Here is a 12,828-nt window from a genome sequence, read left to right as displayed (position 1 = left end):
ACTTTAAAGAAGCTTCCTGATCTCAATTCTTTAGCAGATAGGGTAAAATCTACCTGACAATATGTGCCCTCATGATGCCATCAGAACATTCAGGCGACTAACTAATGTTGATAACACATGCAAGCATCTTTCCAATAATGTCTTTAAGTATAAAATGTTAAAACACTTAAATTTAAAAGAATCTGTTTTTATGCTTAGTACCAAATCCTTCACAGCAGCACACACAGCACACACAGGCCCTCTTCTCTCATAAACAAATGTGGTATTAAGAGTAACCCAGGGGGTGCCTGGGCAGCTCAGTTGGTTAAACTTCTGACTCTTTTTTTCTTTTTTTAAAAATGTTTTTATTTATTTTTGAGAGACAGAGAGAGCGAGAGAGCACGTGAGCAGGGGAAGGGCAGAGAGAGAGGGAAACAGAGGATGGAAACGGGCTCTGTGCTGACAGCAGAGAGCCCGATGCAGGACTTGAACTTAAGCTTCCAAATCTTGATTTTGGCTCAGGTCATCTCACAATTCATGGGACTGAGCCCTAAGACGGGCTCGGCACTGACAGCACAGAGTCTGCTGGGGATTCTCAATCTCTCTCTCTCTCTCTCTGTCCCTCCTCCATTTGTGGTCCCTCTCAAACTAAACAAACATTTTTTTTTTTTAAAGAGGGTAAACCAGATACATACAACATTTAATGTGACTGTACACATCAAATATGAGAAGACTTAGCTCTAAAAAAAGTATAACATCAATTTTTTAAGATATAAAGGAATAAAGTGAAGAAATGAAATTGACTTCGAAACACATTTAACACAATGAAAAACAGAAAAATGAAGAACAGATTTAAGGGAATAAAGTACTCCAGCCCAACCAAATCATAACTGGGGACAACTTGATCCCATGCATTTCAGAGAACTTTGACATCCCCCTCCAGAATCTAATGAACTGCCAATTACACATACAGGAGAACTTCTAAGCCTATAAGGGACACTGCCATTCTATTTGCTCTATGGAAAGATTAGTGTTCTAGAACATGTAACTCAAATAATAAAATGCACAAAATGATACAAAATGCTCATTCTTAAAACGCAACAACTGGGGTGCCTGGGTGGCTCAGTCGGTTGAGCGGCCGACTTCGGCTCAGGTCATGATCGCTCAGTCTGTGGGTTCGAGCCCCGCGTCAGGCTCTGTGCTGACAGCTCAGAGTCTGGAGCCTGTTTCAGATTCTGTGTCTCCCTCTCTCTGACCCTCCCCTGTTCATTGCTCTGTCTCTCCCTGTCTCAAAAATAAAGAAAACGTTAAAAAAAAAAAAAATTTAAAATGCAACAACTATTCCATATAGACTAGTTTTTTGAAAGTCAGAAATATAGAGTGCTTGGATGGCTCAGTGTTGAGCCTCTGACTTCGGCTCAGGTCATGATCTCACAGCGCCTGAATTCGAGCCCCGCATGGGGCTCTGTGCTGACAGCTCATAGCCTAGAGCCTGCTTTGGATTCTGCGTCTCCCCCTCTGCCTGCCCCTCCCGAACTCATACTCTGTGTGTCTCTCTCTCTCTAAAATAAAAATTAAAAACATTTTTTTAACGTATAAACATCAGAAATATATTTTCATTGATGCCAAAAAAGTCAATTTAGGGTGAACTAAGACAGCGACAGAGTACCCTAGGCTCGTCTCTTCCCTCAAACGTGACTGGATACTATCAAATCTTCTAAATACCCCAGAAATCAACCTGAAGACTGACAAAACAAATTCCATAATTAAAGGGAAAGAAGAAGCCGCACTAAAGAATAGGCAGTGCGGAGACATGGTTTAGGGGAGAAACGGATCACAAGTACTAAGGAGGGGATGGAGCCCTGGTCCCAGAGAAAGTCAAGAGAGAGGAGCACATAGCAGAATGCACTAGAACTGTCCCCAAAACCACTGGCTGGGAAAACGAGAAGGGCTGATCTTCATGAGTTCTTGTAACCAGTAGGGATTAAACACTAGAGTTTTAAAGGTCATAGGGCTTGGCTGGCACAGAGCCCTGACAGCACTGCACTGTTCTCGGAGAGAAGGCAGGCAAACGGCTTGGGGTCAGGCAGCATGGAAACAGTGATCTGAAAAACACCTGGGGCACACAAGGAGGAGATTATTCACTCCTCCTGGAGTATATTCCTGAGAGGCAGTGTTCAGAGATGTCTCCCTAGGGACAAAGGAGCCAGCTCGTGCCATTTCCCTCCCCCACCCCCTAGTATAAACACAGAGCCACCTGTGGTAAAGCAGCGCAGCACCAACACTGACTGCCTAACCTGCTTATACAAAGTCCCACACCCTTGTGCTCTGGCAGGACTGCAGGCAAGCTTGCTTCAGTCCTGGCACAGCAGGCTCCTTCCCCAGAAGACCAGAAGAAACCCCGCCCATACCACATCTCCTAACCAGAGTTCTCAGAGCGTCAGTCTAGTGCAAGTAGTATCAGATCTCACTTAACAAGCAGGCCAGAGCACACCTAGTTAAAACTTGCCACATTCTGGCTAAGGTCCAAACACTGTCCACTGCAGGCAAGGACAGCCTCTGTAGATGACTGGCCTGAAGAATAGAGCAAGCAAAACACAATAGCAGGGTGCAGGCGGCACACACCAGAGACACTCCCTGAGGTACCAGGCCCTGGACACTTACATGACCTCTTCTTCATAAAGCCATTACTCTCAGAAGCAGGAAACACACAGCCTTTTCTAACACAAAGAAGAAGGCAGAGACTTAGAATGCCAAGATGTTGGAATTCATCCCAAATGAAAGAACAAGATAAAGTCACAGCCAGAGATCTAAGCAAAACAGATATGTGTAACATGCCTGATGGAGAATTTAAAGTGACAATCGTAAGGATAATCACCGGGCTTGAGAAAAGAATGGGAGACATCAGGGAGACCCTTACTGCAGGGATGAAAGAGTTAAAAAGAGAATCAGTCAGAAATTAAAAATATAATAACTGAGATTGGTAACAGGCTTAATACAATGAACACAAGGCTGGAAGAAGCAGAGCAATGAATAAATGACATAGAAGACAATATAATGGAAATAATGAAGCTGAACAAAGAGAAAAAGAAGAATTATGGATCACGAGATAAGACTGAGGGAACTCAGTGACTCCATCAGATGTAATAACATTCATATTAAAGGAGTCCCAGACGAAGAAGAGAGAGAACAGGGGGCAGAAAATTTATTTGAGGAAATCATAGCTGAAACCTTTCCTAATCTGGAGAAAAAAACACCCATCCAGATCCCGGAGGCAGAAAGAACTCCCATCAAAATCATCAAAAGCAGGCCAAATTTGCAAAATACAGTGATAAAGAAAAAATCTTAAAAGCAGGAAAAGAAGTCCTTAACTTACAAGGGAAGACCTATATGGCTAGCTGCAGATTTCTCAACTGAAACTTGGCAAGCCAGAAGGGAGTCACATGATATACTCAAAGTGCTGAATGGCAAAAATCTGCAGCCATGAATACTCTATCCAGCAAGGCTATCAGAATAGAAGGAAAAGATAAAGAGTTTCCCAGACAAACAAAAACTAAAGGAGTTCTTGACCATAAAACCAGCCCTGCAAGAAATATTAAAGAGGACTCTTTGAGTGAAAAGGAAAGACCAAAAGTGACAAAGACAAGAAAGGATCAGAGAAAATCTCCAGAAACAATGACAAAACAAATAATAAAATGGGACTAAATACATATCAATAATTACTCTGAATATAAATGGACTAAATGTGCCAATCAAAAGATACAGAGTATCAAAATGGATTAAAAAAACAAGACCCATCTATATGCTGCCTACAAGAGACTCATTTTAGACCTAAAGACACCTGCAGATTGAAAGCAAGGGGTGGAGAAACATCTATCATGCAAATAGAAATCAAAAGGAAGTCACAGTACCAATACTTACATTGGAAAAACTACACTTTAAACCAAAGACTATAACAAGACATGAAAATGGCACTGTTTCATAATAAAAAGGACAATTCAACAAGAAGATCTACCAATTGTAAATATTTATGCACCCAACATGTGGAAGCACCCAAATATATAAAATGGTAGCAAATATAAAGGAACCCATTGATAATAATACAGTAATATTAGGGGACTTTAACATCCCACATACATCAATGAACAGATCATCTAACAGAAAATCAACAATAAAACAATGGCTTTGAATGACACACGGACCAAATGGGCTTAACAGATATATTCAGAACATTCTACCCTAAAGCAGCAGAATACACATTCTTTTCAAGTGCACTTCGGACATTCTCCAGAACAGATCATATGCTAGGTCACAAATCAAGCCCCAACAAGCACAAAAAGGCTGAGATCATGCCATGCATATTTTCTGACCACAACGATAAGAAACTTGAAATCAACCACAAGAAAAAAAATCTGGAAAGACCACAGATATATGGAGGTTAAAGAACATCCTACTAAAGAATGAATGAGTCAACCAGGAAATTAAAGAAGAAATAAAGAATATATGTGGAAACAAAGGAAAATGAAAACACATTGGTCCAAAACCTTTGGGATGCAGCAAAAGTAGTGCTAAGAGGGAAGTATATAGCAATACAAGCCCACCATAAGGAAAATCTCAAATAAACAACCTAACTTTACATCTAAAGGAGCTAGAAAAAGAACAAACAAAGCCAAAAGCCAGCAAAAGACAGGAAATAAGAGAGGCTGGAGCAGAAATAAGTGATAAAAACTAAAAAAGTAATATAACAGATCAATGAAAGAAGGAGCTGGTTCCTTGAAAAAAAAAAATAATAAAATTGATAAACCTCAAGCCAGACATATCAAAAAGAGAAAGGACCCAAATAAATAAAATCATAAATGAGGAGGAGAGATCTCAGCCAAAACCACAGAAATGCAAAAATTATAGCAGAATATTATGAAAAACTATATGCCGACAAATTGGACAATCTGGAAGAAATGGATAAATTCCTAGAAACATATAAACTACCAAAACTGAAACAGGAATAGAAAACTTGAACAGACAGATAACCAGCAAAGAAATTCAACGGTAATAAAAAATCTCCCAACAAACAAAAGTCCAGGGCCAGATGGCTTCACAGGCAAATTTTACCAGTATCTAATGAAGAGTTAATACCTATTCTTCTCAAACTATTTCAAAAATAGAAAAGGAAGGAAAACTTCCAAATTCATACTCTGAGATCAGCATTACTCTGATACCAAAACCAGATAAAGACTCCACTAAAAAAAAAAAAACTACAGGCCAGTTATCCCTGATAAATATGGATGCAAAAACTCTCAATAAAATACTAGCAAACCAAACCCAACATTACATTAGAATCATTCACCATGACCAAGAAGAATGTATTCCTAGGCTGCAAAGGTGGTTCCATATTGCATATCAATCTATATGATACACCACATTAATAAAAGAAAGGATATGAACCATATGATCCTTTCAATAGATGCAGAAAAAGCATCTGACAAAATACAACACACAACACAAAATACGATAAAAATCCTCAACAAAGTAGGTTTAGAGGGAATATACCTCAGCATAAAGGCCATATATGAAAAACTCACAGCTAAGATCATCCTCCATGGGGAAAAACTGACAGCTTTTCCTCTATGGTCAGGAACGAAACAATCTCACCATTACCATGTTATTTAACATAGTAATGGAAGTCCTAGCCACAGCAACCAGAAAACAAAAAGAAATAAAAGCCATCCAAACTGGCAAGGAAGAAGTAAAACTTTCACTCTTCACATATAGAATGATACTATATATAAAAACCTGAAAGACTCCACCAAAAAACTGCTAGAACTGATACATGAATTCATTAAAGTAACAGGATACAAAACCAACATACAGAAATCTGTTGCATTTTTATAACCAATAATGAAGCATCAAAAAGAAATCAAGGAATCAATCTCATTTACAATTGCACCAAAAACCATAATATAACTAGGAATAAACCTAACCAAAGAGGTGAAAGATCTGTACTCTGACAACTATAAAATGTTGAGGAAAGAAGTTGAAGATGACACAAAGAGTGGAAAGACATTCCATGCTCATGGATTGGAAGAACAAAAATTGTTAAAATGCCTATATTACCCAAAGCAATCTGTGCATTTAAAGCAATCCCTATCAAAATACCACCAGCATTTTTTGCAGACATTTCTGTTTTCACAAACAATCCTAAAATTTGTATGGAACCACAGAAGAACCCCAATAGCTGAAGCAACCTTGAAAAAGCAAAGCAAAGATGGAGGCATCACAATTCTGGACTTCAAGTTATATTACAAAGCTGTAGTGATCAAAACAGTATGGTCCTGGCACAAAAATAGACACATAGATCAACAGAACAGAATAGAAAATCCAGAAATGAACCCACAACTATATGGTCAATTAATCTTCAACAAAGCAGGAAAGAATATCCAATGGGAAAAAGACAGTCTCTTCACCAAATAGTGTTGGGAAAATTGGACAGCAACACCCAAAAGAATGAAACTGGACCACTTTCTCACACTATACACAAAAATGAATTCAAAATGGATTAAAGACCTAAATGTGAGACAGGAAACCATAAAAATCCTAGAGGATAAAGCAGGCAGTAACTTCTTTAACATCAGCCATAGTAACTTCCTACTAGGTATGTCTCCAGAGGCCAGGGAAACAAAGCAAAAAATGAACCATTGGGACTTCATCAAAATAAAAAGCTTCAGCACAGCAAAGGAAACAATCGAAAAAACTAAAAGGCAATGTAGAGAATGGGAGAAGATATCTGCAAATGACATATCTGTAAAGGCCTAGTATCTAAAATAAAAAGATCTTATAAAACTCAACACCCAGAAAAAAAAAAAATCCAATTAAAAAACAGGCAGAAGATGGGGCGCCTGGGTAGCTCAGTCGGTTGAGTGTCCGACTTCAGCTCAGGTCATGATCTCGCAGTCCATGAGCTCGAGTCCCACGTTGAACTCTGTACTGACAGCGCAGAGCCTGGAGCCCGCTTGAGATTCTGTGTTTCCTTCTCTCTGCCCCTCCCCCGCTTGTGCTCTCTCTCATTCTCAAAAATAAACATTAAAAATAAATAAATAAAAATAAATAAAAAACAGGCAGAAGACATAAACAGACATTTCTCCAAAGACATTCAGATGGCCAACAGACACATAAAAAGATGTTCAGCATCACTTACCATCAGAGAAACACAAATCAAAACTACAATGAGATATTACCTCACGCCTGTCAGAATGGCTAAAATCAACAACACAAGAAACAACAGGTGTTGGCGAGGATGTGGAGGAAGGGAACCCCTCTTACACTGTTGGTGGGGATACAAACTGGTGCAGCCACTCTGGAAAATAGTATGGAGGTTCCACAAAAAGTTAAAAATAGAACTACCCTACGATCCAACAACTGCACTACTAGGCATTTTCCCAAAAAACACAAAAATACTAACTCGAAGACATACATCCACCCCAGTATTTGCAGCAGCACCATCTACAATAGCCTAATTACTGAAAGAGCCCAAATGTCCATGACTGATGAATGGATAAAGAAGTTGTGGTTTATATATACAACGGGATATTACCGGGCCATAAAAATGAATGAAACCTTGCCATTTGCAATGACATGAATAGAGCCAGAGAGTATTATGCTAAGCGAAGTAAGTCAGTCAGAGGAAGACAAATACTGTATGATTTCACTCATATGTGGAATTTTCTAAACAAAACAAATGATCATAGGGGAATAAAAGTGAGAGGCAAACCAAGAAACAGACTCTTAACTACAGAGAACAAGTTGACGGTCACTAGGAGATGGATGGGGGGGACGGGCTAAATAGGTGACGGGAGTGCACGTGCTGTGATGAGTCCCGGGTTTTATGTATAAGTGCTGAATCACTAAATTGTACACATAAAACTAGTATTACACTGTATGTTAACTGGAATTTAAATAAAAACTATAAAAAAATCAAAATTTAAAAGACGATACAGCACCTGTCTGAGTAGTGTAAGTTGTAAATGTATTAGCAACTATTTTTCCCTGTTTTCCTTCAAAATCTTCATCTCCTTCTTCTTCAGAGGAAGAGCTAAAGTGTTCTTCAACAAATTTTTTGGCTGCAGCTTGATTGGCCTTCTTGATTTCCTCAAATTTCCTTTGAGACATTAGCTCTGTTTAAAAGAAAAAAAATTAGTTTCATTTCTTCAAAACAATCTCTAAAAGCACAGATTTAAAAGTCACCCTTGGAGCATTCTGTTTTGCTTTATGCACAAAAAAAGTATTTTCAAGTTTCTTGTCATATAACTAAAGAGAATACCACCATTGGGGCATTTGGGTGGCTGAGTCAGTTGAGCAAGCCACTCTTGATTTCGCCTTAGGTCATGATCCCAGAGTCATGGGATCTAGCCCTGCATCAGGCTCCTCGCTGAGCATGGACCCGGCTTAAGATTCTCTCTCCCTCTGCCCCTCTCCCTCCAATTCACGCTCGTGCACTCTCTCTCTCAAATAAAAAATAAAGTATTTAAAAAAAGAGAATACTACAATGAAAACTTTCACTTTTGTTAAATATCCTAAATGCAGCAAATTGTTCTAGAAACAGAGTGACTAACAAATCGATTAAAAAATTATAAAGATATGATAAAAGCATCAAAAACCTGTAATCAATCCCAAAATAAGGACATTAAAAAATTAAAAATGGGATGTTTAAAAACAAATCATACACAGTAATTTTTAAGAGGTGGGAATCATGCCAACTGGGAACACATCAGAATCAGTTAAAATGGATGCTTTCTCAAACAATCCTCTTCCACACTACAGCCCAGCCTTACCTAGCCCACCGAAGATTTTGCACAAACAATATTCACTGCATACCTGTTATTTTATCATCTGTTCTTAAAAAGCTCAAGGACATTTTGCCTTTATTAAAATGTGGTCACAAAATATATATATTTAACATTAATCCACCCAGATGTTGCCAATACAGAAAATGTGGTTCTTACAACAGCTTCATTCCAAAAAGAAATGTTAAATAAATTGATCAGTTCTTCCACTATTCTATCAGTGACTATACTTCTCATTTTGTTACTTGGTTAAATAATAACACAAAAAGAATTAGATTACTTCATAGTGTATTCCCAACTACTTAAGGGCAAGGACCAGGGGAAATTTCTTTAAGCACTAAGTAACTATTAATAAAGTCTTATGGGGGCGCCTGGGTGGCTCAGTCGGTTGGGCATCCGACTTCGGCTCAGGTCATGATCTCGCGGTGCGTGAGTTCGAGCCCCGCGTCGGGCTCGGATTCTGTGTCTCCCTCTCTCTCTGAACCTCCCCCGTTCATGCTGTCTCTCCCTGTCTCAAAAACAAATAAACGTTAAAAAAAATTAAAAAAAAAATAAAAAAATAAAAATTAAAAAAAAAAGTCTTATGGACAACAACCACAGTTTTAGGAAATAAGTCCCAAACATACTGACTTGATACGAACTTATTAATGCCCATATTGAGAGGATTTTAATTTTACTTATTTAAAATTATAAATCATTAATTTAAAATTAAACTTTATGCTTGAAACTGATGAGCCCCTACCAGGATAAACTTTCTTAATCTGGGTTGTATATGTGTACTTAATGGTGTTTTATCTTTTGTTCCCTCGTGAAATCAAAATTTACATTTTAAAGCCAGTTTAGGTGGGGATTATTTCAGTATTTCAAATAAAACTGAAAGAAATGTATACAGTGCCTTTATAAGAATCTTTGTGTATTAGGAAAAAAGTAATGGCTATGAGCTATATGACCCAAAACTTGATGTGCAATAAGAGAGATGATAAATGTCATTAATTGTGGGAAAAGACCACTTAAGGATCCTTTTTTTATTTTTTTTTTTAATAAGTTTATTTGTTTATTTTGAGAGAGACAGAGATAGCACACATAGGGAAGGGGCAGAGAGAGGGAGGGAGAAAGAGAATCCCAAGCAGGCTGCCTGTTCGGAGCCCAGTGCGGGGCTCGAACTCATGAAACCACAAGATCATGACCTGAGCTGAAACCAAGAGTCAGTCGCTTAACCGACTGAGCCACCCAGGCACCCCAAGGATACATTTTTTAAGGCTGAATTAGAAGATATAATAAAAACGTCCATAACCCGATCAAGGTATCCACATAAGATCCTCTCAAGGAAAGGTGACAAAAGAAACTTCCTATATATATTATTTCTTAGAGTCAAATCTCATATATACAGGTGAAGAATGCTTGCTTTTCTACTCTCCACAAAGTCCAAGAAACATTACCAAAACTGTTCTTGGTCTCCAACTTACACATTTGACCACCACCACTATCATAAACTCCTAAGGACTACCAGAGGGGAGGGGATAGGGGAAATGGGTGAAAGAGATAACAGGGATTAAGGAAGGCACTTGTGATGAGCACCGGGTGTTGTATGGAACTGAATCACTATATTGTACACCTGAAACTAACATAACATTGTATGTTAACTATTAACTATACTGGAATTAAAATAAACTCAGTAACTGCAAGCTATGAGAATAACTTTAAAAGTAGCTCAGGAAAGGGGCACCTGGGTGGCTCAGTCAGTTAAGCAACTGACTTCAGCTCAGGTCATGATCTCACCGTTCACAAGTTCGAGCCAGGCGTCAGGGTCTGTGCAGACAGCTCAGAACCTGGAGCCTGCTTGGGATTCTGTGTCTCCCTCTCTCTCTGCCCGTCCCCTGCTCGCACGGGCGTGCATGTGCGCTCTCTCTCTCTCTCTCAAAAATATTTTTTTTATTTTTTTTAAAAAGTAGCTTAGGAAAAAAAGCACTCAAGCTTAACTTGCTCCTCCCCTCAAAAAATATATTCTGAAAAACAAATTCCAAACATAAAAGTGAAATGATTTGGGGGATTATTTCTTTAGCTTCATGCAATCCTCCATTAGCATGGACAATTCAGTTGCCTGTGTGTTCTCAGGCTCCACTCAAACAGCCTTGGATGAAGGATACTGACATTCCAGGTGCGGCCACATCAGACATCCGGAAAAGGACATGAAATTTGTGAATAGCAACCAAAGTTGAGGAAAACACCTCAAGCTCAAGTGCTTACGGGGCATAGACCATTTAAGTTACTAAACTAAGGCAATCTTGCAAAGGTGGAAAATGACAACTGCCCCCAAGGTAGGAGAGACCACGTGAAATGGAGTGCCTAAACGGAATTTCTGCAAGTTGACTGTTACCATGAACAAAGGTAATGAAGCCACACGACCCTATTTTACAAGAAAACTTATTAACCAGATTTTTATGAGATTTTTAAAAAGAAAAACAAAAAAACCTGCTGGCAACCAATTCAGATTTAAAGGACTGTGTTAACCAAACCAAACTATAGGCTAAATCAGAACCCCGGACCACAGTTTGCAAATTTTGGTCTAGGGATTCAGTAGGCAAAAACGAATAAAGAAAAGAACACCGGACAAAGAGGAGACGCTGATTAATGTCAATTAAAATTAAAGGTATGCTGGGAATCTGCCTAGAATGCCGAAATGAGTAGCTTCCTTGCAGAGTTTGAGATGTAGGGGCAATAATAAACTCGAAGGAGAAGAAAATCAGTGAACGAGAGCAAGGGCAGGGAGGCAGTTCTGGGCAGTAAGTGCCTTAATAGGTATCCAGGTGAAACCGAGGACGGAGTCTTTCTCACCACAGGCTACGGAGGTCTGCAGTGCCTCAGATCCCGCGGGGCTGCGCCCGACCGAACTACCTGCAGCCGCAGGGGTCGCGGCTCCTCTGGGGCTGGGGCCAGGACCCACAGCGCCCACTGACCCCTTCTCTCGCCCCCCTCCGGCGCCGCGAAGATGGAGTCCATTTCCCGAAGAGGGGGCCGCAGTGGCCCGTCCTCGGGCTCGGCCTCGGCCACCGGCCACCTGGCGCCAGGAAGCTTCCATCCCTGCAGAGGAAGGGGGAAAAAAAAATAAGTGGAAGGAGACTGAGCGCAGCGGGTGCCGAGGCGGGGAAAGGGGCAGTGGGGGAAGCCAGTGCGAGGAGCAGAATGAGGAGAGTCCCCGCGGGGCGAGGACCTGGTGTGAGAAGGTCGCGGCCCTGTCACTAGGAGGGCCAGTCCCCGCTAAGCCCAGGTTTAGGAGATGGACCAGGGAGAGAGAGGACTAGACAGAAATGGACCTCAGGGCAAGGAGCATCCAGTACCGCAGAGGGAGAGCCCGGGAGAAGGGAAGCGCCTCCTCGGCCTCAGAGGGAGCGTAGTGCGGATAAAAGTACAGACTGACCCCTCGGCTCCCGCGGGAGACCAACTGTAGTAGCGGACCCCAAGGAAAGCTACGTCTCCTTACCGACGGCGCCCGCCCCGGGCGACTACAACTCCCAGAAGCCCAGATCGACTGCCCGCAGAACGCGTGGCATCACTGGCCACTTCCTTATCCGGGAGCGTTTCTGGGAGGGGAGAGTTGCTCAAAGCGCGTGCGCTGACTTGCACCGAGCCTTCGGAAACTACAATTCCCGGCGTGCTCTGGGGTTTGGGTGGGATCGTCGCCCAGAGAGGGCGGAAGATTGGGAGGTGGGCGGGCCCTAAGTGTTCTCAACTCCAGAGGATACTAAGGCTTTGCCAACGGTACCTTAAACCCAGTTGGGTATCAGGGTTCTGTCAGAGTGGCTGTAATTGGCTATTCTCCAGCCTTAGCCTTGACTCCAGGCTTTCAGGTGGCAGAATTCTCACTGACGGAAATAAACAAAGAAAACACTTGGGCGTAGAGGAAGAGGGAAGGAAAGCTGGGAGTATTGAGAGAAAGTGGATGGAATACAGACAAGCGCCCTTCTGAATTGCTATAGCGATGTAAAGGATACGTCTCATAGTTTTTTATAGT

General features: G+C 40.8%; 1 protein-coding gene across 3 annotated transcripts in view; it reads right to left on the bottom strand.

Moving 5' to 3' along the window:
* NFXL1 (nuclear transcription factor, X-box binding like 1) overlaps nucleotides 1-12,369 on the bottom strand; it is a 72,207-nt gene extending 59,838 nt beyond the window's left edge. The window contains exons 1-3 of one of the 3 annotated variants that reach the window (XM_042936449.1): nucleotides 12,298-12,369; nucleotides 11,652-11,897; nucleotides 7,974-8,147 (exon numbers count right to left, since the gene is read on the bottom strand). In XM_042936449.1, the coding sequence (XP_042792383.1) occupies nucleotides 7,974-8,147; nucleotides 11,652-11,895 (418 nt within the window). In that variant the 5' untranslated portion in view covers nucleotides 11,896-11,897; nucleotides 12,298-12,369. The other 2 variants (XM_042936448.1, XM_042936450.1) reach the window with 2 other exon arrangements.
* Nucleotides 12,370-12,828: the final 459 nt, after the last annotated feature.

Source organism: Panthera leo, chromosome B1 (genome assembly GCF_018350215.1).
Source record: "Panthera leo isolate Ple1 chromosome B1, P.leo_Ple1_pat1.1, whole genome shotgun sequence".
NCBI lineage: Eukaryota > Metazoa > Chordata > Mammalia > Carnivora > Felidae > Panthera > Panthera leo.
The sequence above is the reverse complement of the archived record's forward strand: the minus strand, read 5'-3'. Positions and strand labels throughout refer to the sequence as shown.